At 57.6% G+C, this 22,694-nt stretch overlaps 1 protein-coding gene across 1 annotated transcript in view; it reads left to right on the top strand.

Annotated features, from left to right (window-relative positions):
* The window catches only part of BSN (bassoon presynaptic cytomatrix protein), a 77,928-nt gene that overhangs the window by 34,429 nt on the left and 20,805 nt on the right, over positions 1 to 22,694 (top strand). The window contains exons 2-4 of the mRNA XM_018066666.1: positions 4,769 to 5,177; positions 14,164 to 15,030; positions 22,156 to 22,623. Of these exons, the coding sequence (XP_017922155.1) occupies positions 4,769 to 5,177; positions 14,164 to 15,030; positions 22,156 to 22,623 (1,744 nt within the window). The remainder of the gene's footprint in view (positions 1 to 4,768; positions 5,178 to 14,163; positions 15,031 to 22,155; positions 22,624 to 22,694) is intronic.

Below are 22,694 nucleotides of genomic sequence, written 5' to 3'. Positions count from 1 at the left end.
GGAGTGTGGTTTTCTCTGTGAATCGCATTGCAGTGCTCCCCACCCCTCTACAGCCTTGCTGTGCTCACCCAGAGACAATGCAGAATGTGTTTTAGGACAGGACTGGTGGCCTTCTTTGACCACACTATGCGGCATGTGGGATCTTAGTTCCACAACCAGAGATCAAACCCATGCCGCTTGCAGTGGGATCACAGTCTTAACCACTGGGCTGCCAGAGAAGTCTGAACTGGTGCCCTTGGTATTGGAATCACCGCACCACCACTTACAGGTCATAATGGCTTTGCAAGTTCCTTAACTTCCATGTGTGGCAGTGTTCTCATCTGTAAAACAGGCAAGTTGCATCCTACCACGTGGATTTGCCGTGAGACTTAGAGGAGTTAACATGTGACAGGTGCCTGGCACATGGCGGTGTTCAGGGTGAAGGCACGGTTGGCACGAGCACTTCTGTGCCCAGTGGAGTGTTCTGTGTGGTGGGACTGGGGGTACACAGCAAGTGGCCGGAGAGGGCTCGGGGTGTCACTCCTGCCGTTCTGCCCTGCATGAGGCCAGATCCAGGGCGGGCCAAGTGCACGCCCATCATGTGCCGTGTTTCCTCAGCTCAAACACATTTAGGGGCCACGTTTTACTGTTCTGAGTTGTGATATGAGTGCAGTCCATCCACCCAGGAGACATGTATGAGCATCCAGCGAGTGCTGGGCTCTGGGGCACCGCTGTGGAGGAAGCCCAGAGGTCCTTCCAGGACCACAGAGGGTGCACGGGTGCAGCATGTCTAGCAATGATGAGTCGGGAGGTCTCAGTGCCCTGGAGCACAGAGAAGCCGGAGGGACGGAAGCTGCCTCTTTTTTTTTTTAGATTTTTTTAAATATATGGACCAGTTTTAAAGTCTTTGTTGAATTTGTTAGGGCCTCCCTGGTAGCTCAGCTGGTAAAGAATCTGCCTGCAATGCAGGAGACCCCAGTTCAATTCCTGGGTCGAAAAGATCCCCTGGAGAAGGGAAAGGCTACCCACTCCAGTATTCTTGGGCTTCCCTGGTGGCTCAGATGGTAAAGAATGGGCTTGAATTTATTACAATATTGCTTCTGTTTTATATTTTGGTTTTTTGGCCTCCCCCACCAGGAATTGAACCCACACCTCCGGCACAGGAAGGTGAAGTCTTAACCCTTGGATGGCCAGGGAAATCTGGAAGCTGCAGTTTTTAATAGGTTGGTCTGCAAAAGAGTCCCCACAACGATGCCACCAGAGCCAAGACCCTCCCTGCATCTGCTGCCCTTCTGCCGGTCCCGCTCCTGCCTCTGGGCGTTTGTATCTGCGTGCGCTGTCTCGAGTGTGCATGCAAGTGCCAGCAGGTGCCAACTTCCAGAGACAGGAGCGGGCCTGGCGGAGCGGAGCAGACCCAGGGCGAGAGAGAGAGTAGGAGGCTAGGGGGAAAGGGCCCGAACCTCAGTGGGACCTCGCAGGCTGTTACAAAGCCTTTGGTTCTTCCTGTGGGAGGGAAAGGAGGGTTTAAGCAGACAAGGGAAGCGGTTTGATTCATGTGTATAAAGGGTTATCCCGGCTGCCGCCCAGAGAAGACCCTAGATGGGCGAGAGAGACCAGCCCAGCTTGTGCAAAACTGGAGAGCAGAGGGCACCGTGACTTGAATCAGCTGGAGCGAGGAGGCAGTGGGGGTGTCCAGACACTGAAGCCCAAGGTTTACTGATGACTGATAAGGCCTGAGAGGAGAAGGAGTCAGAGTCTCCAAGGGGAAGACGGGGAGGAGCACGTGTGTGGGCAGATCAGGGGCTCAGCTTGGGCACGCCATGTTCGAGGTGTCTGTAAGATATCTCGATGAAGACATGGGGTCGGCAGTGAGAGGAGAGGGAGTTCTGGGCCAGACACACATTTGCAGTTACCAGCAGGGAGTAGGAGATAAAGCCTTGAGCCTCAGGGAGCTGTGGGCTCAGAAAGCCCCGTGTGCACAAAGGCTGAGTCCCTGCAATGTCGGAAGTGGGATTCTGGGTTTGGGAAATGAGGAAGCACCTGCAGAAGAGCTCAGAACAGCGTGACCAGGAGGGAGGAGGCCGCCTGGCAGAGGGTGGTGTTCCCAGAGGAAGCTGAGAGTTTCTTTCGGGAGAGAGGGAGGCCTTAGCGCTGTCGGGTCAGGGGATGATCAGGTGAGAGGAGGAACCTAGAAGCGACTTTCGGATTTGATGCTGTGGAGGTCACCAGTGACTATGACCTGAGTGACTTCTGTGGAAAGATGGGCAGAGCCAGGTGGCCCGGTTGAGAGGAAGGGAGGAGTGGGGCTGGAGGCCAAGAGTGGAGGCCACTCTTTCAAGGAGATTTTCTGTAAGAGCAGCAGAGAAATGAGGCAGTAGCTGAAGGGGAATGTGGGCCCAATTTCCTTTTTCTTTTTCAAGATGGGAGAAGCATCTTTGTATGGGCATTGAAATCATCAAATAGAGAGGCAAACAAGGACGATGAAGGAGAGGGGAGAATTTATGAAGGTGAGAAGTGGGCCTTGGGAGCAGGAGACTGGTAAACACAGGGACAGTTGTCGAGAGGCCTTAGTTGTACAAATTCCCCTCCAGCCACTCCCACTTTCCCAGCAAGATGGTGGACAGGTTGTCAGCAGCAGTGAGCAGAGGGAAGCGGCTGACAGCCTGGAGATCAAGGAGAAGGTGTGAGGAGTCAGGAGACAGGGGAATCAGGGTCCCGGGTGTGTATCGTGATTGCTAGGTGTTGGCTGCAGCCACCGCATGGTGTGTGGACATACATCGGGCCTGTGTGCAGGGGGCGCTGGCCTCGCCACACAGGCTCTGCTGGTGCAGAGGGCTCTGCTTGTTTGTCCGTTGCCACCACAGCTGAGTTGAAAGTTAACCTGAATTTGGATCCCTGATGGTCACATACAGTGTCCCCGAAAGACTGCATTTGCATTTCACCGCAGCATTGAATTAAAAAGTCACTGTGTACACAAAAGATTGCATGTCACACACCATGCAAAACAAACACAGTAGAAATTGCTTACTTTTTCTCAGAAGAAACCATGGACCTTGCCCAGCCTGGAAACAGGGTTCTGGTCCCTTTGCATGTTATAAAGGGCTCTCCATAGCTTCTGATGAGCCTTCAAGGGCTGCTGTTTAGATTCCAGCCCCAAGTAATTTAAGATATGGAACGATGAATTTAACCAAGTGGGATTATTTCTTTATGACACCTAGAAATTAGTCTACTGAAAGGCCCTGGAGCCCTTTGGGCCTAGAGATGGCTGCAGCCACCACCAATTGCCACATTGCGCTAGGCCTCACAGCTGGTGGCAAAGGTGACTTCCAGAGGGCTAGACTCAGGCTCTGGCCATCCGAAGTGGCCAGTCTGTGAGACTGGATGGATGGGTGTGTGCTGTGTTGGCTGACAGACAGTTAACAGTGTCCTTTTTCTTTTTCCTGGAAGAGTCCTTATTAGACCGAGGGTATGTCTCCTCCCTGGCAGTTCCTTGGAAGGGAGGAAGGACCGTAGAGTGTCTTGGAGTGGGTCTCCTGGCAGGTTCTGTGTCTCCTCTCTAAAATGGCTTTACCTGAGACAGCCTACCAGGGGCTCCTGAATCTTTTTGGCAAGCAGATGTCGTTCACATAAGGGCAGCAGACTTAAGAGTCTCCTCCTGTTAGTCAGACCCTACAAGGACCGGGAGCACAGGGGCCGAAGGGGCCAGGCCAGGATGCTCCACAGGCGGCTGTGGCCAGGCCTCTGCAGTGACTTTCAGCCAGGCTGCCCTGTTGCCTGGGTGCCAGCATCCACCCAAATGAATACACACTGAAGCAAGTATAAAATGTCACGGAAGCAGTGTGAAGTCTTGCCTTTGGCTTTCTGTATGTGGCTTTCTTCAAACTGGAAAACTGGGAGGGGGGTCAAACCAGAAGGAATGTGGGGCATTGAGTTTAGCCTCATGGTTTGCCTTCTACTCAGCTCTGATGGCTCTGCTGTAGCTGGGCCATGTCAGATGGAGGTGGGGGTCAGGCATATTGAACTCCCCTCGATGGTTCCTCAAGCCCTGGATCCTAGAGTTCTGGCCCTGTCCTTTCTTACATTAGCAGAAGAGTAACAAACACATCACCCACCTTGATGGACTTGGTCTGGCATTAGACCTGCTGGAAGACCACCAGAAGGAAGGCTCCATTGTCCCTGCTGGAGGTAGCATTAGCTGGGCCTTCGAGGGCCTCCCCTGCTTGCCTCCAGCTGCCCGATATTGGCCTCTGAAGCAGATAAGCCAGAACGTAACAGACCTACCAGAGCAGTTGATATAAACTAGCTGCATGTTGAAATCACCTAGGGAGGAAAAAAATACTAATGCCAGGGTCCTGCCCTCACAGATATTGATGTAATTTGTGTGGTGTGCAGTTTAAGAGTCAGAAATGTTAAAATCAGTCTAGGTGTTACTCATATGTAGTTTAGACCCTTGGTTCTCAAAGTGTGGTCCGCAGACCATAGTGAAGGCATCACCTTAAAGATCGTAAAAATGCAGACTATACCGCAGACCTACTGAATCAGACTCTGCATTTTAGGGGATGCAAAAGGGGACATTCCTGAGCCGACCACATGGCCTGGTGCTGATGGCTCAGGTGGGGACACTTGTCAGGGCCCAGCATGGAGCACAGTTAGCACTGGGCTGGTGGAAGGCTGTGCTAATGGCACCGGCTGGCAGAGGGGGGTGGTGAGGGCACCTGGCAGCCACCTGGGTTGGTGGAGACCTCTGCAGGTGACTTTTCTAACCTTATCATTTTCAATGTCATTTCAGCGTTCCCCGGAGACTGGACCCTAAGGAGCCCCTGGGTAGCCAGAGAGCAGCTTCCCCAACCCCGAAGCAGCCTTCTGCTACCACTCCCGGCCGCGAGAGCCCCCGGGAGCCGAGGGCACAGGGCCCTGAAGGCCAGGAGGCCGATGGCCCCCGCAGGACGCTGCAGGTAGACAGCAGGACGCAGAGATCAGGGCGGTCCCCCTCTGTGTCACCAGACAGAGGCAGCACCCCCACATCACCCTACTCCGTCCCCCAGATCGCCCCCCTTCCCAGCAGCACGCTGTGTCCCATATGTAAGACCTCGGACCTCACGTCGACCCCCAGCCAGCCAAACTTCAACACCTGCACCCAGTGTCACAACAAGGTCTGCAACCAGTGTGGGTTCAACCCCAACCCTCACCTCACCCAGGTAATCACCTCTGCGCCGGCTTCCCCCCACCCCACCCACCTTCCCAGGCCTCCCCGGTTTCCTTTCTCTTCCTGGTCATTTCCCTTGGCCGCCAGCCCCTGCGTCTTCCTTGGGCTGGGATTCTGGCTCCCAGGTGTGGAAGTAGAGAGCAAGTCCTGGTCCCAGATCTCCGGAGGGGCTGATTACTGTGCCTCCTGAAAGCTTGGGCTCAGTCCTGTTTAGAAGGTGCTTTCCTATCTGCTCCAAGTCCGACCTGGAAAAATGCTCTAGGGAGGCCAAACAGAGCCTTACGGATAGCTTTTCCCATGGTTGCTTGAAGAGGGTCATGAGCAGCCTCAGGACCCAAAGAGAGGCAAATCTCCTTGACCCCCGGCCAGCCTCCCTCCAGTGGGTCCTGGAGAGGGGAGCAGGGGAGGGGAACAGGTGTTAAGGGAGGCAGGAGACTGGGCTCCTGGAAGAGCCTTTGTTTCCCAATTTCAGTTAGCTGGGGCCTGAGGGGGCGGAGCAGCTCCCCTTCCCGGGTGAGGAGCCAGGATTCACATGGCGACAGTGTCCTGCCCTCACCGCGAGGCCACTGGAAGGCCATTTCCATGAGATTGGCCCCCTTTCTGCCCTAGAGGACCCAGGGTCCCCAGCCCCACCCTGGCTGTGTTGGGATGCTCTGAATTGCTGTGGAGTGCTCAGCCAAGCCCAGGAGGCTCTCCTAGGTGCCCTGGAGGCCAGGTGCTCCAGTATACTAGCTGGGGCCCATGCCTCTGAAATGAGTGGCTCCCTCCCTCCCTGCTGCGGTAACCCCCGGAAGTCTCTGGTTGTCCCCCCAGAGCTCCGCTCTTGGGCTGGTTGGCGCGTGGTGACTCTGTGGCTGTGGCTGCAGCTGGGATTAGCAGTAGCAGGAGCCGTTTGGACCACGTGGGTGGGGGAGGGCTGAGTGAGAATCGTTCACAGGTCGGGGTCTATTTGTGACATGAGGTGCTGTGGGTGTGGGACGTGTGGTTTGCGAGAGGTAAGTGTGAGATTCCGAGGAAGGAGCTGCCGGTGTGGGGAGATGACTCAGTACGTTTGGAGTCGCTCCTGGAGTGTGGGGGCTTCCTGCGGAGGCGTGCACACTCGTGATTATTACATCTGTGATTAGAAACGGCCCGTCCCTGCGCTGATCAGTTAGGTAAGTGTTGCTCCATAGTATCTAGAGCACTGTGATGAAGGCCAGGGAAGCTCACCTGTGATCCTGCCGCCGAGAAGCCAGAAGCACCCAGCCTCGCAGGAGCAGGGGGTTTGGCAGGCAGGGATGAGAGGCCACTGTGGGAATTCCGCCCCCATCTTATGCTGGCCCTGCACCCTGGGATCCAGCCTCCAGAGATGCTCATAGAGCAGCAGGACCTGAATGACGCTGGGTGGGGTGGGTGGAGATCAAGCGAGAGCCACACACAGCAGCACCAGTTTCCCGGTGGGCCTCCCAGCCTTTCCCCCACACCAAAGACCTTCGTTGAGCAGGGAGGGGAGCCAGCCTTGGGCCGCGCCTGGAAAAACAGCAGAGTGGGAGGGCCTGGCGACACTTGGTCCATCTGCCTCATTGTGCTGGGAGGAGCCGAGGCTCAGGGCCAGGAGGAAAGGGGCTGCCAACTTACTGCAGAGGAAGAGCAGGCCTTCGGCCCAGGTCCTTCACGGCACGTCCAGGCGGGTGCTCTGAGATGGGGCTGTCACTGGCTGCCTTCCCCAGACCTGCTTTCACGGAATGTTAGGGGCTGCAGTTATGGTACCCAGTTTGGGAAATGCTGACCATTCTCCAGGTGCTCACCTGACAGGGTCCGAACATTTCTCGCCAGCCCCAGGAGACCCTCCCAGTGAGGATTCACTGACCAGGAGCCCAGAGGTGTTCACATTTAAGTCTGTCCAGTGCCCGGTGATGGGGACACAACAAGAAGGCTGTTCTCTACCTGGATGTGGGTTCCTACACAAGCACCCTAACCCTCTGAATGTCGCATTTCTCTCGGGGAGAAGCAGGCTGTGGGTGCCAGCCTCGGTGGCTTTGCCGATGCCCCAGGCCTGCTCCGCCCAGTTAGCCCACCTTTCTGCTCTTCAGTGACTGCGCATTCAGGCCTGCCACCCCTTTCTCCTCCAGGACAGAGACACCTGTTCTGATAGCTGGACGAAGCAGACAGGTGTGGCTGTGGGCCAACAAATGGAGGGGAACGGTGAGGTTGGGCTGGGAGCCACTCCTGGAGACAACGAGCAATGCCTTGTCTGTCAGCCCCATCGGGGGCTTCCTTGCCCCGCTTGGAGCTGCCCCAGTGGCGCATCCTGGCTTGGAACTCCTCCAGAGGAGTCCGTCCTCACCCCAGGAACAGCACCACGGGAGTGAGTGCTGTGCGGAGGCAGGGTTGACTGCACGCCTGCGCGTCTCACTCTGATCAGCAGAATCCTCCTGGAGCACCACCACCCAAAATGAGGCTGCAGCCTACACCTGGGGGCGCTCACCCTCTGCCCCTGTGGGTACAGCAGGGCTGCCGCCTCCTCCTCAGTCTTCCAGGTCCAGGAACTCGTGTGCCTTCCACCTCCCTTGCTCTAGTCAGAACCACTCATAAGCCCCCTCTAAGAAAACTATGGAAACATGATCACGGTCTTTCTTCACCTGTTCCAAGGTCTAGACGTTGTCGAAACCAAGCTACCCATCACCCCATCACCCCACCCTCACCCCCCTGGCAAACCTTGGGCTTAAGTACATACCCAGGGTGGGTGGTGTGGAGAAGGAAGGGAGAGACGCAGTGGCCACAAGCCTCTTCCTCTCCTGCCTGCATCCCACTCTTTCCGGCGGCGAGGGCCGGGCCACCAGATGGCCCGGGGGTGGTGCTGTGAGTGCAGCCCGGATCCCTCTGCCGCAGCCTCCAGCCTTGCCCCCTTCCCTCTGCTCCCTCCTGGTCGTCTTACTACCTGCCCAGACCGTGAGGAAAGAGGAGCAGGTGTTAGAAGGACATGGATCAGCGGTGGGCTGAGGAGTGGCTAAGGTGTCTTCCTCTCTTCCTGGGCCCAGCCCTCCCTGTTCCACCTCCAAACAGAGGAAATGTGAAAGGACCTCTAGGTGGCCTTAGTCCCTTCTGGGTGGGTTTGCTTGGCAGTAGCCACTTTGACCCAAACCATCTCTGAATCAGTGGGGAAATGCCCTGAAGCTTCAGCCAGCCCTGGGCAGCTAGCCCTACCAGCCCCTACTCCCAGGAGCTGGGCCTCTCAGCCATCTCACTTGGATCACTGTGAGGTGGAGGCTAGAGTCACTGGGGGCAGACCGATGAGGCTGCTGTACAGGAGAGGGGGTTTTTCACTGCTGCAGCCATCAGGTGTGGCACGCCTAACTTTAACTATGAGAGGGGGCTGTAAAATTATCTGAGAATGAATATATAGTGCAGAGAAGATAGGCCTGGGAGGGAGGGGGGCCATCTGGTGTAGAACCGGCGGAGTTGAGGGCTCTTGGGAGGTGGAGAATTCTCTCCCTTTCATGGAGCTTCAGGCTAGTGAGGCCTTCCCGCCCCAAGCAGCAATTGGGTTCAGCCTCCACAACCCAAATCCTGGCCTCAGATGCTAGGCAGGTTCCGAGGGCCTTTCTCAGGGTCCTGACCTGATGACACGGACCTCCCCTGTGGGCCAGGCCTGGCTGAACAGGCTCTGGATCAACGTGCCGTGCCTTGTGGGACCCTGTGGTGCCCACCTCTAGGCCTGAGGTCAACCAGTTGACAGCGGAAGCAAGTTAGTGGCAGACTCGGGACAGTCAGCTGCTGGATGAGGCAGGTGACGTGTCCAATGACGTGGGCAGTGTGAGGGCACAGGCCCGCCCCCGTCCCTGGCCCACAGTGGGCTGCGTGCCTCCAGTCGCGGCCTGGCCCATGACTCACAGCCCAGAAGAGCATGGCATCATACTGGCCAGTGGGGCCCTCCCAGGACCCTCTGGACTTGGCACCAGCAGGGAGGGCTCATTTATAACCTGCTTCTGTGATGTTTCAGCTTGTACCAGAATGGAAAAAGGCGTGAATGCAGCATCAGGCATGATGTCAGTGCAGTGATCCGACACGCAGCCTGCCTGCTCTCCCTGGGAGGGCTGGGCTCCAAGGCAAGCCGCTGCTCTCCGCAGGAAGGCGGGCCACGTGACATGTGCCACCCTCCTTCCTCCTTGCTGGTGGTGCCGTGGAAGGGGATGCTGTGGGAGCACACGTTACTGCTGGGGGCCCAGAGCTTCCTGGCAGCCCTGGAGGTGACAGCGCGGCAGGCCCCGCCCTGGGCAGCCTTCTTTGGGGCCAAATAGCCACATGCAAGGCTGGATTCTACCCTCTGAGGCTGAGACACAGGGCGGCAGGTGCATTGCCACTGTGAGAACGATAGAGAAGCCCCTCCCGAAAGGTGTCCCCACTCCCCTTCCTGCCCCGGAGCCCCGTGGAGGGAGAGGCCACGCAGACGTGCAGTTCCCAGAGCCCCCCGCCTCCGGCTCCTGGAGGGTGGCATCACCTCCATTCCCCTGCTGTGCACTGAATGGTGCGAGGAAGGTAGCGGCTGAGAAGGCTCTCCCGGGGAGGACGTCCCTTCAGAGCCCACGGGGCTTGCTCTGCTCACCCTCAAGCCGGCTCCTGCAGCACAGGCACTGCCTCCCTGCTGGAAGCCACTTTCCTAGAGCCTCTGCTTCCCCGCCTCCTGACCAGCACACTGCCCTGTGCCTCCCCACCCCCGCTGTTGCTCAGGCCCCCACTGCGTGGGGTGCAAGGGCCTTTGCGCCTCTGAGATGGCAGGATTGGCCCCTGCTTTCAAGAAGGATCAGCCACCACCTGGCAGAGCCATCTACCTGGTAGCTGGAGCCCTGGGAGGTCCCCTTAGCTCCACCTCTGGGTCTTAGGACGGGAGATCTGTGACTGGCACATTTCCCAGCCGAGTGCCAAGTTAGGCTTACGGAGATATCTGAAAACAAGGTTCTAAAAGAGGCCCTCTGTCACACTGATGGAAGGCCTGCCCTCTGATTCTAGTGGGCAGTAAGCTAGGAGGGTGCCCAGGAGCCACAGACACGGTCCAGCCAAGGAAGACTCTCGCTGTGGTTGGTCCTGGAGTCTGGGGACCTGCCCCAAGCCTGGTCATGGATCCATGGCCTAGGTGGGCTGGTGATGCACAGCCATCTCCCTGCCCAACCAGTGGGCCACCCCCATGTCCCTAATGTGGGATAAGGACCTTGGAGTAGGGAGGAAGAGGCTGAGGATGACCCCCTCCCAGCAGGCTCCCAGGGGTCCATGGAGGAGCCAGAGAGGGGAGTCTTACGGATTCAGAGATTTCCCCAGCCAGCATCCTCCCCAGGAGGCCTGTATGCTGGTCCTCTCGGCCCAGGCCTGGGCCTGGGAGGGGCTGGGAGAGGGCACAGTGCAGGCTCCTCGCCGTCTGGAAGATGCTAGATAGAAATAGCTGCTCCCATCTGGGAGATGACTCACTGAGGGGCGTTTTAGCCGTTTCTTGGTGAGGTTCTATTTTAGGTGAGACGCCTGTGACAGCCTGGGTGCTGGGGGCTGGATAAGGGAATCTTCTGGTGGTGAGTGCAGGAGTTTTAGCACAGGCCCTTGTTGACCCCTTGTTGATCCGGGACCCAAAATGGGGTCTCCCTGAAGTCTCAGAATCAAAGGGTCTCACCTCCCAGATTCCTCTTCTTCGGAAGTCCCACCTCAGGGCATGCTTCAGAGATAAGACCTTGGGTGTGAGCGGCATACACACCTCAGGAACTGAGTCTGTGGCTTCCGCCCTGGGCCAGGGCCTTGGCACCCCACTCAGGAGGGTGATCATCTCTGGGTCTCTTTGAGGATTAGCCCAAACAGCTCGCCTCTTGGAGCTCCTACTTTGGACGAAAGTGAACCCTGACACCCCTACCAAATATGACTTCTTTAACGGAGTCTTGGAGCTGAGTCCCAAGGACACACATTGTCTTCTCTGTGGCTTTCTTTGTCCAAAAGTATACAGAGCTGCCTTGGGTCTTCAAAGCACTTAGGTGAGTTCACAGTTCCCAGCTTGGGGCGGGGCAGTTCACACCCCAGTGCTGTGGCATTGCTGATCTGATGGTTTCCAGAGCTGGGCTTGGTCTTTGAGTTTCTCGAGGGCAGCTTCTAGACCTCTGACTTGACTTGCATGAGGCTCAGTGGCCTGCAGAAGAGGTAGACATGTGAAAGGCACTGGGCTCCAGGCTGCAGCTCAGGAGCTGGGCAGGGCTGGCAGGGCCAGTCTCCCCAGCAGCACCGCTTCCTAGCCGGGTAACCGCAAGAGCCAGAGGCTAAATCATATTAGACCTTGGTTTTTCTCTACTGTGAAAACAAAATGAAAGAATGCCTGCAAACATGCCCTGCATGATGCAGGGCACCATGGGGTAATCACCAAAGCGCATGCTTCTCCCCTGTCTCAGAGGCTACTCTTGGTTTCATGGCAAGACAGCCAAGCCCAGGCTCCCAAACTCCAAGTCAGCCACAGTGGCGGCCATACAGCCTTGTGACCTCAAGGCAGAGAGCAGGGCCAGAGGTACCTACTGAGGATGGGCAGAAGGGGCTTTCTGCCCCAGGGACCAGACTGGACCTTTCCCTGGCAACTAGGCTACTGTGGTGCTTTCAAAGACTCTCGTTGCAACCATGGATGAGCAGACTTGTCCTCTGCCTTGGCTCAGGTTGAGAAGGAGGAGCTCCTTCCACACCGTGGGGTGCTGAATCTCCAGTCTCGTGGCTGTAGCCTTGTAAGAGCCATGCCTCCATTAATAGGTTATCAGGCTTCATCCCCCAGCAAGACTCTGGAGTAAGCCCTACTCTGTGCCAGGCACCATGCACTGTCCCCTGGACCACCTCAGTAAGAGCTCATGCGCGGGGCAAGGAGACACCCAGAGGAATAAAGTAGCATAAACTTTGGGAAAGAACAAGTACCATGAAGACAAACTGGGTGGTTAGCTACAGAGTGCTTCGGAGGGATTTTCAGTCATATGGCCAGGAAGGGCCCTGATGGGGAAGTGATCCTGGCTGAGACATGTGCAGATAGCTGGCTCCGGGGCTGAGGAAAGAGTGAGTGAAAGGCCTGGTTATGGAAGAGAGCTCAAAGGATCACTTGGTAGAAGAGGAGGCCCGAGGTGAGAGGGCAGGAAAGGGGGACAGAGAGAGGCGTAGGCTGGAGTAGATTGGGGGCCTCCCAGATCACAGTAAAGAGTTCCCATGGTAAGTGAGGGGAGAGTCCACTAGAGGGCTTTGAGCCTGTAAGTGACATGCTCTGATTTATATTTGGATTTTGAGAGGAAGATGATATTGACTCGTGTAACTGGGAGTCTGAGAGTAGATTTAAGACAGAGCTGAATCCAGGGAATTAAATGAAGCCATGGGGTCTGCTCATTTCTCCTGTCTTGGCTCCATTTCTGACTGTCCCTTCACTTCATTCTTAGCGCCTCTCTCCACGCTGGGCAAGAAGGCTCCTGCCCACTCCACCGCTACGTCCTTCTGATGAGTGACCCTTTCTCCTACGGTTCATTCACCCTGAAACATGGAAGGGCTCTGATTGGCCCTGTTTGCAAGGTCATGTGCCCATCCCTGCAACCCCGGCTGAAACCAGTGATTGGCCCAACCCAGTTGTGAGCCCTCTCTCCTTGGGAAGGAGTTAATGACAGAGAGAAACGACATATCCATCATGTGAACAGCAGCACGTGCCTTGTTTAGTCTGGAGGCACAAATCATCCATTTTCTTTAAAAAAGATTTGTCTTCCTTAAGAAAGCAAAAGATTTTTTCATTCAGTTTACGTCACTCACGTGGCATCACTTTGCCCTCATTTACTTCGCTCTCAAGATGTTTCATTTGTATCTTTTCTCCTCAGCAAGACTCTGAGCTCCTTGAGGACAGGGATCATGGTTTCTTTTTCTTTTCTTTTCTTTTTTTTTTTTTTTGCCTCCTTCTCCCACCTGCTGCTCTTCACTCCTTTATTCATTCTGCAGGTTTTTATTGAGTGCCTGTTGCATACCAGGCACTTGTTTTGGGGCCATGCGGTCTATCCTGATATACGTTTTAAAAGATCACTCTGCTGCCCTGTGGGCTCCAGAGAAGGCAATGGTGACCCACTCCGGTACTCTTGCCTGGAAAATCCCATGGATGGAGGAGCATGGTGGGCTGCAGTCCATGGGGTTGCGAAGAGTCGGACACGACTGAGAGACTTCCCTTTCACTTTTCACTTTCCTGCATTGGAGAAGGAAATGGCAACCCACTCCAGTGTTCTTGCCTGGAGCATCCCAGGGACGGGGGAGCCTGGTGGGCTGCCATCTCTGGGGTTGCACAGAGTCAGACACGACTGAAGCGACTTAGCGGAAGCAGCAGCAGCAGGGGCCCTGTGGGAGTGACCTGAAGGGGGCAGCAGGGGAAGGAGAGTGAGCAGTTGGAGGCTATTCTTAGGTGGCTCTAGTGGTAAAGAATCCACCTGCCAATGCAGGAGACACAGGAGACGTGGGTTCGATTCCTGGGTCGGAAAGATCGTTTGGAGAAGGAAATGGCAACCCACTCCAATGTTCTTGCCTGGAGAATCCCATGGATAGAGGAGCCTGATGGGCTACAGTCCATGGGGTTGCAAAGAGTCAGACACCCCTGAAGTGATTTAGCATGCACAACGAGGGGTCATCCAACCAGGAGGATGGGAGCGTAGGTTGGTGAGGTGGGATGTGGAGACACATGATGTACCCAGGTACAGCCAGTGGGTGTGGGGAGGACCCTGGCCGGCAGTGGGTCGGCAGTTTGGGGCTGGGGAGTGTGTGAGTGCCTCCGTTCCTCTCCGTGTACCTGGAAGCTCCTAGAGGGCAGGGTGGTACCATCTGCCCCTCAGCCTGCCTCCTGGCAGCCCAGAAACACCTGTGCCAGGCTTGGTGCTCCTGCCTGTGTGAGGAGCTGGCCCTGGTTGCTAGGGGCTGCAAGGACCTGGGCCGTGGGCGCCCCAATCCTGACCATCCTGGTAACCCTGCTGCTTCCTCCTCAGGTGAAGGAGTGGCTGTGTCTGAACTGCCAGATGCAGAGGGCTCTAGGGATGGACATGACCACAGCGCCTCGCTCCAAGAGCCAGCAGCAGCTGCACTCACCGGGCCTGTCTCCTGCCCACTCCCCAGCCAAACAGCCCCTGGGGAAGCCAGAGCAAGAGAGAGCTCGGGGCCCAGGGGGACCACAGCCTGGCCCCCGGCAGGCCGAGACAGCCAGGGCCACCTCAGTGCCGGGGCCTGCCCCAGCTGCCGCCCCTCCGGAGGTGGGAAAGGTGTCTCCCCAGCCCTCTCTCCCCATCAAGCCTTCCACAGCCGAGCCCAGGCCCCCGGCAGGAGAGGCCCCGGCCAAGAGTGCCACCGCAGCGCCCTCTGGGCCTGGTGCTGCTGAGCCGACCCAGGAGGGCCTCACTGGGAAGCTCTTTGGCCTTGGTGCGTCGCTGCTGACCCAGGCGAGCACCCTCATGTCTGCGCAGCCTGAAGTGGACTCCCAGGGCCAGCCTGCCCCCAGCAAGGGGCCGCCCAAGATCGTCTTCAGCGATGCCAGCAAGGAGGCTGGCCCAAGACCCCCAGGCTCAGGGCCTGGGCCCGGGCCCGCAACTGGAGCCAAAACTGAGCCTGGATCAGGGCCCAGAGCCCAGGCGAGAACAGGGGGAACCACCAGCCCAAAGCATGGCAGAACAGAACACCAGGCAGCATCGAAGGCTGCTGCCAAGCCAAAGACCACGCCGAAGGAAAGGGCCACCTGCCCACTGTGCCAAGCTGAGCTCAACGTGGGCAGCAAGGGCCCCGCCAACTATAACACCTGCACCACCTGCAAACTCCAGGTGTGCAACCTGTGTGGCTTCAACCCGACACCCCACCTGGTGGAGGTAAGAGCTGGACCAAGCAGGTTCCTTTGGGCCTTGGTGCGGGGCTGAGCCTGGGGTGATGGAGGGCATCAGAGTCAGAAAGGGCGGCAGAAGGCTGATTCTGGAGCAGTCCCGGGACTGTCCCTATAGCTGCAGCAGGGCTCCACTCCCTTACCTGGCCCTGGCGCCAGCCTCTCCTTCCACTCCGAGAGTTAACTGGTGCGGTGAATGGAGTCCTGGTGCTCACTGCCTCTGACCAGCTGACCAGCGCCTGAGGCTGGTCCCAAAGGTAACCGGGCTTAGAAGGCCCTGTCCTGGCCTCCCCGTTCCCAGCTATCATGGGCATGGCCCTGATGGAAGATTCCAGTCACCCCTGTGCATGCAAGAAGGGCCTGAGGTCCCACTTTGCCCACCGTGTGTGACCCTCACAGGGGTTGAAGGGCAGATAGGCAGCGGGCTGTGCCTGCATGCCCAGGGCCGGGCAGAAGGCTTCCTCACAGTAGGGCAGCCCAGCCAGGCAGTTTCCTCCCTTCATCCCCTCTTCCGAGGTCATGGGTGTTAATGTCTACTTGTCAATGCCATAACCTTTGGTCCACAAATTCTCCCTGGCAGGGCCTGGCTGTCCATGGAGCTATTTGTGGAGATGCTCAGAGATGCTCTTCTTACCCAGAGGGAAGTCCGAGGAAGTACTGGGGTTGGGGCCCATCTCTCTGCAGTCCCTCTTCCACTGGAGGGCTCTGGGCCCTGTGCAGAGTGGGGTGAAAGCGGGCAGGAGGCTTGGTATTCTCGTGAAGCTTGGAGCCCACCCTGGGAGGCTCCGAAGCTGCCCCATGGAGCTCCCCTGGCAGAGCAGGGTGAACCTGGGCTGGGAGGCTGCTCCAGCTCCTCCCCTCACCCCACTCCGCCCCACCCTGTTCATCCACGCGAACTCCGCTTTTGCTGCCTTGCACATAGCTGGGTGTGTCCCCTTCCGAGAGTGCCCTTGGGGTCTATGATTGGCTCATCTGGGCAGGTTGATGTGTCCTTAGCTGTGTCATATCCGATGTCAAGCCCCCTTCTCCAGCACACAGCAGTCACCTGAGTCTTGGGGCCCCTGGGCTGAACCATGTGTAACTGATGGCGGGCAGAAGAGTGTGGTGCCATGACTGCCGCTGGCCCAGAGACAACAGAGGAGTGTGTGTGGTGGTGGAATGGGCTCTGTAGCACCTAGTTCTGACTTGTCTTGTCTTGTCAGGCCTCCGTGGGAGCAGCTCGATAAGGAAAATAACTTTGGCTGCGAGAGGCCATGTTTTCCAACATGCAAGGAGGGGTGGCTTGAGCAAAACAGGTGACCTCTTCATGGATGCCCATGTGGCCCTCCAGGCCCTCACTGCCGCTGCCCCAAGCCCTAAGTCTGGTGGCTCACCGGAGGGTGGCTGGCCTGGCAGCCCAGAGAGGGGAGGGGACACCAAGGAGCCACCGCAGAGCAGAGGCACTCCGGTCAGAGCCAGGCACACCTGCACTGCTGGGCGGGGGGCCTGAGCCGAGCCCTGCTGGCCCGTTGTGCTGCCCAGCCCAGAGGACCTTGTCCCTGGGAGACCTCCTGGCCCACATTTCCTCATTAAGCAGGCTGTGCAGAGGGGAAGGCAGAACTGTCTCTGGCCAGGAGGATGAATGTTCTTGACAATGCCTCTCAGCGGCCTCCAGGCCGGGCCAGAGGAAGTGCTGATTGTACCCAAACAGAAGAGTCTTGGTCACAAGCTGACTTGGGGTGAGCAGTCTGGATTCTCAGCTCAGCTTCTCGTGAGGAGTTGGCTTGTCATCTTCCTGGACTCTGGAGCTTCTGCCCCTTGGCGATCATGGCCTCTGCCCACATCGTCCATGTCCCGCTGTCTCCATGTCCTGCCCCGCTGCCTCCTTCTGGACCAGGGCCACCCTTGCCTCCACAGGATCTGTGGGTTCCATGGGTTTGATGGCAAAGCTGCTGGGTGTCTTGGTCCTGTGCTCCTTACAGCAGTCCGGAGGTTGCCCAGCTTCTCTGTCTTATTTCTCCTCAGGGCTCTGCTGCTTAAAGCTGCTATCCCCAGAGGGCCTGGGGCTGCTCCTGGGGAAGTGTGGATGGGCAGCCATCATGCCACTTCCCGTGGTTCCTACCATGAGACCATGCCACCATCATCCATCAGAGGTGCCAGCTGGCAGTCTGGGACATCCTCAGCTCCCTGTCCCCCTGAACATCCTCCATGGCCCAAGCCCTGTGGCTTTGCCTTCTCACTGGCTAGACTCTGGCCTCATCTCTCCATCCCGGTAGCCACGGCCCTACTCCAAGCCTTTGTCCTCTCTCCCTGCAGACAACGATCACAGCTTTCTCATGGCCCTGCCTGCTTTGGGTCTTGCAGGGGGCTGATGGGAAGGGACTGGTGCCTGGTGTGTACCCCTCCCCTGCCCTTCCCACCGGCGCTGTTGCCTGTCCTCGGTGAGACTTAGCCAGCCCCTGGGCCATCTTTGGTGTTGTCTCAGCGAATGGCCGCTTGGCTCGTGGAGCAGTTTTGTGTTTCCCTGTGTGTTCTTGGTAAGAGGCTCTTGGTTTCTCAGCAGGTGGCCCAGACACATCCCTCCCTGGGAGGGAGGTGGCAGGAGCAGGTAGAGAGGAGAGCCTTCTCCAGGACCAAGGGTTAGGTCTGCCTTGGCAGTCTCTCCCCATCAAGCCGCCTCTATGCACAACGTGAAACAGAGGGACCCATGTCAGCATGCGTGCTGGGTACCTGGCGGGGACAGACCAGCTCCCTCCAGGCCTCTTAGACCTGCTGTGGCTCCAGCCACCTGTCTGGGCTGCCAGGGTGGGGACCATCCCCAACATCTCTGAGCCGTAAAAACCTTTCCACCTTCTTTCTCCGGAGGGAGTCCAGAGCACACAATGGAGGCGGCATTGAAAAGCTAGATCTCTTTTCCCTTTGAAATTTCCTCCGAAAAATTAACCATAGTGCTACTTAGTGAGTCATTTCATAATTAAGAGTTGTTGATTCCAAATTTTTTTTACCTATTTATCTTTTTGAAGGATAATAGTACCCTCTGGCTTAATTTTTAATTGGCTTTCGGTTCAAAATAGAGTTTGTGAAGAAATTAGTGCAATCAGAATAGTTACAGTAATGCCGCCAGCTTCTTTTATTATAATTGCTGAAGTAGCACCCATGGCCTTGAGAAGTCAGGCCTTCCCGCGGCAGAGGGCCTGGCACCTGTGATGTGGGAGGGGCTGGGGGCAGGGGCTACCTCTGCTCTATACCTGCCTCAGTCTGCCTCTGGGGATAGATCTCATGGAGCCTCATTTCCTCCACGCAGAATGGGAGCCATAGCGCTGTCTCTTAGGTTTCTGTGAGAACCAGTGAAATGCCATGCCTCCGACCCGGTGTAAGGTCCAGCACACAGGCAGCCCCCTTCAGCCAGGAGGTTGGAACCAGAGTGTCCGAAAAGGGAGTCTCTGCAGGACAAGAAAGTCTCTACCAGCCCCGACTGCCTGGGTGTGAATTGTGCCCGTGGCCAGTGCAAGCCCCTCGTTTCATCAGGTTTGGCCCCAGGGAACGAACACATATGTTGTTGCAGCGTGAGTAGAGGGCAGCCCAACCATGAAGGCACACCTTGGGGCTCTCAGCAAGGATTCCTCTTATTAGAGGCAGAGGCCACAGTCAGGAGAGGAACAGCAGCCCAGTGATGGCCTTGCCTGTGGTCCAGTGTACCACTCTTGGGCTTTTATTTTTTAACCTCTGGGCAACCTTGTCTCAGGAGTTCTCGTCGGCTGTCCCGGGTCTGGCAGTAGGACTGGGGATACGTTGGGCTAGGCAGCCAGCCCAGTGTCACTGTAACCAGGTGGACACCTCGGCCAGCAATACCTGCAGAGAGACTGTGTTCAGCAGGGTCATTCAGGCACAGTGTGGGGAGGAGGCCCAGCTGCCAGGGCAGCCGCGCTGGGCTCTCTCAGCCCACGAGGCACAGCAGCTAGTGATTCTGGAAGGTAGGGGTCTCACATGCCTGCCAGGGCCTCCCTACCAACTCTCTGACAACTCACGTCCCCTGCCTCGCCCTGAACCCACCTACCTCCATCCGAAGGGAAGCACATGAGATGGTGATTGCCCTCAGAGGCTGCTACCTTTGTGCCCCCGGAAAGGCACTGGACAGAGGGAGGCAAAGCTGACATGGTCATCAGAGCCTCCCGTTGTCCATCCCCAGGTCCCAGATCATCCCCAGCCCACTGGCCAAAGGGGGTAGGAAAAGAGCAAGCAAGCAGCGCCTCAGAGCTGGGCCTGGGTGATGGAGAGTATGACAGAGAACACGCAAGTGAATGAATGAATGAGGGGTAGACACTAAGTGGGGAGAGGGAATGAATGAACAGGGAATGAAGGGGTGGGGGTGGAGTAGGGGCAAGTGAGGGCCAGAGATGTGAGCAACACGAACAGAGGAGTCAGGGCTGCAGTTCCAGCTTCTCCCCACCCCCAGGCACGGCCTGCCTCCCATCCCAGCCTCATCCTCCAGAAGACTTGGGCCTTGGCCAGGTCTCCCTCTGGCTCCCCTTCTAATGGTCCCAATGCCCTATACCCTTCTCCCCCAACCCCCAAGGGGCTGGGGAAGGGCCTCCAGCTACCAGGTCGGGTGTTTATTTTTAGCTCTTCCCTCACATGCCTCTGCCTCCCCCACCTCCCTCCCCCGCTGCCTGCTATAGCAGAGCCAGGAGCAAGAGGGCCAACTGGGGTGCCCCTTCTGCAGCCTGGCTGCCTCCATGAGGAAAAAGTGTGGGAAGGAACAAGGCCCCAGGGAGCCTGTGACCACAGTCAACACACTCTGCTGAGGGCTGGGCCTCTGGGCTCAGGTAAGCAGGCTGCTGCAGGGGCTGGCTCTGAGCTCTTGGCATGAAGTCTGTCGCCTCCATTCTGGCCACCTTCCAAGGCATCCTTGTTTCATTTGGACTGTTTCTTCTGGGGCTGGGTCTGCCAGCCAGAGGTGGAGGTCAGAGGTTTGCCAGGTCACCAAGGTGAGCAAGGCAGATGACCAAGCTTCGAGAGGCCTAACCTGGATAGCCATCTACATGGGGCCAAGGGAGAGCCAGGGCAGTGTTACCTTGGGCCAGCCCCCCATCCAGGCCCAGATCCTCACCCCGTGATGCTGATCGTGGGGCTAGGGAAGGGACTGTTCGTTCATTTCTAGAACTTTCTCTGGGCCTCTGCCGACACCCCTCTCGATCTTTTTGCCACCTCACAGCTCTCTCCAACATGGAGGGATTCCCACTGTGACCCAAGGTGATGCTGGCTCAGCCCACCTAGCAGTCTCCCTAGGCACCAAGTGAGCCCATGGCCCAGCCAGGGGCCAGCACCCATGACCTTGTAGGAGTTTGTACGAGGGACACACAGAGAATCCAACAGGGTCCCAGGGAGTCAGCAGTGGTGCCAGAACCAGGCCCTGCAAGGGGCAGGGTGAGGACATGTGAGACCTCTAAAGGGTTCCCCTCCATAGCTGAGCCCCTCTGCTCAGGACCGGGGTGTGGAATCAGCCTCCAGGCAGAGTTGGAGCTCCAGTCTCAGGGAAGCAGTCTCAAGGCCCGAATCCCAAGCCTGTGGAGCAGACCTATCCCTCAGTCAACACCCAGGCCCTGCCACCTGCCTGGCCTGGCCTTCCGCCGGGGCCCAGGGCAGAACCATTGATACAGCACCCACTGTGGTGGCCTGCAGGTGCCAGGCCAAGGGCAGACATCTTGGAGGTACCATACTTCCAGGGTTCTGTTGGGTGGACTCAGGGATGTCGTGGGCCCAGGGGCGGTATGTGAGGTTAGAGTGCTAAGGATTCTGGTCCTCTGGGCTGGTAAGGGCCGAGGGCTCTCTCTGGCCCTGTCCCTGGCTCTCTGACCTGGTGGTTCCATGTCCTCTGGTTCCCCTGACTCCCCATCCTGCTGGTCAAGCTGCTGGCAGGAGCCCAGGAGTCTGGGCACCCTCATGTGTAAGAGCAGGACAGTAGGGGTGCCAAGGCTCTGCACCCCTGGGGTGAGAACAGGCACTGGCGTGCCTGTTACTCTCATTCCCTGCCCGAGTCCCGCCAAGGAGGAGCTCTGACTCTGGAGGAGGCCCTTGGAAGACATCCCCTTCCCGCCACTGAGCTGCTACAGAAATCACCTGCTCAGAGGTGCTCAGACCCTTCCCTGTGCAGACGCTGGCACCTGGGGGGGTTCGACTTGGTTGCTGGGGTTCTGGAAACTTCACCATTGATGTCCATGTCATACTTGGAACAACCCCTTTGGGCTCTGGCTTCCAAGAAGACTATGTACCAGCCCACGTGTCTGTCTTAGTCACGGCTGTGTCTCCAGCCCTTAGCACTGAGACTGACACAAGGAGAATAGTCTTGAGAGTGAGAGGCTGAGGGTGGAGGAGGATCCCAGCCCGGCTCTGGAGGGAGCAGGGCCCCTGGCCTCAGAGCCAGCACACAGTCCCCATCAGAACAGCCCAGAGCCCGGGGAGCAGGAGGAGGCTTTTGCATGGGGGTCTTTACTGGTCTAAGACAAGGTGAGTTGGTTTGGAGGGTGTGAGCAAAGGGGACTGCTCGGCCTCACCCCCAAACGCCAAGCAGCACTTCCCCTAGACCGCCTCCCCTGGCACCGAGAGCCAGTCCCCTCCCAGAACAGCACTTACTTGGGAATGGAGAAGGATGGTGCCCAAGGCCTGCGAATTAGGAGGCTGGGGAGGGGCAGTGCTTCTGGGAGGTGCTCCCAGCCTGATGCCCTTCCTGAAAGGCCCTTCCTGGGGGACTCTGCTCCACTCCCAAAGCTATTCACACCCTGGGGAGTCCCCAGCCCCCCTCTTCCCTAGACTGTGTGCTGCTTTTGTAGCCTCCTTTCTCATACAGGTCCTCCTTTTCAGCCTAGTAAAAAGCTTCCTGTGGGGTAAGGAAGGGCTCCTTCCTTGGGGTTTGTCTTTTTAACTCTGTACACGAGCATCTAAAGGCTGGGGCCCTCTGTCATTTGGGACCAACAGACCCATCAGCCTTTTGCTCCTCATCAGTCCTTTTGCCTGTAGTGCTGTGCTTTGGGAGACTTTCTCCTCCTTGTGTTTATAGACATAGTCACGGAAGTCATCTTTAAGTACTTCAGTGTCTTTGTGATTTTCATCAAAACCCTCTCTCGTTTCCTTACAGAAAACCGAGTGGCTCTGTCTGAACTGCCAAACTAAGCGGCTTCTCGAGGGCAGCCTGGGAGAGCCGACGCCCCTGCCGCTGCCCACCTCACAGCAGCCCCCTGCGGGGGCCCCTCACCATACAGCTGGAACAGCCCCTCCAAAGCAGAAAGGGCCTCAGGGGCTGAGCCAGCCATCAGGCCCCCCACCTGCCAAGGCCACCCCCCTGCCCACCAAGGCCAGTCCCCTGCCCACCAAGGCCAGTCCCCACGCCAAGCCCGCCAGGGCTTCTGAACCCAGCAGAACCCCAAGCAGTGCCCAGGAAAAGAAGACAGGAGTCCCAGCTAAAGCCGAGCCTGTGCCGAAGCCCCCTCCAGAGACCACCCTGCCCCCCGGAACTCCTAAGGCAAAGGCTGGGGTGCGGAGGACCGAACCCACCACCCCCATCACCAAGGCTGTTCCAGAAGCCCCCAAGGGTGGGGAGACAGAGGTCAGTCATCATTCCCAGGGGTCCTGGCTTTCAGGCAGGGGAGTGTGGAGAAGGGTTTAGCTCCCCGCGGG

The sequence above is a fragment of the Capra hircus genome, chromosome 22 (genome assembly GCF_001704415.2).
Source record: "Capra hircus breed San Clemente chromosome 22, ASM170441v1, whole genome shotgun sequence".
Classification (NCBI taxonomy): Eukaryota; Metazoa; Chordata; class Mammalia; order Artiodactyla; family Bovidae; genus Capra; species Capra hircus.
Note: the sequence above shows the minus strand (reverse complement) of the source record. Positions and strands in the feature narration are given on the sequence as shown.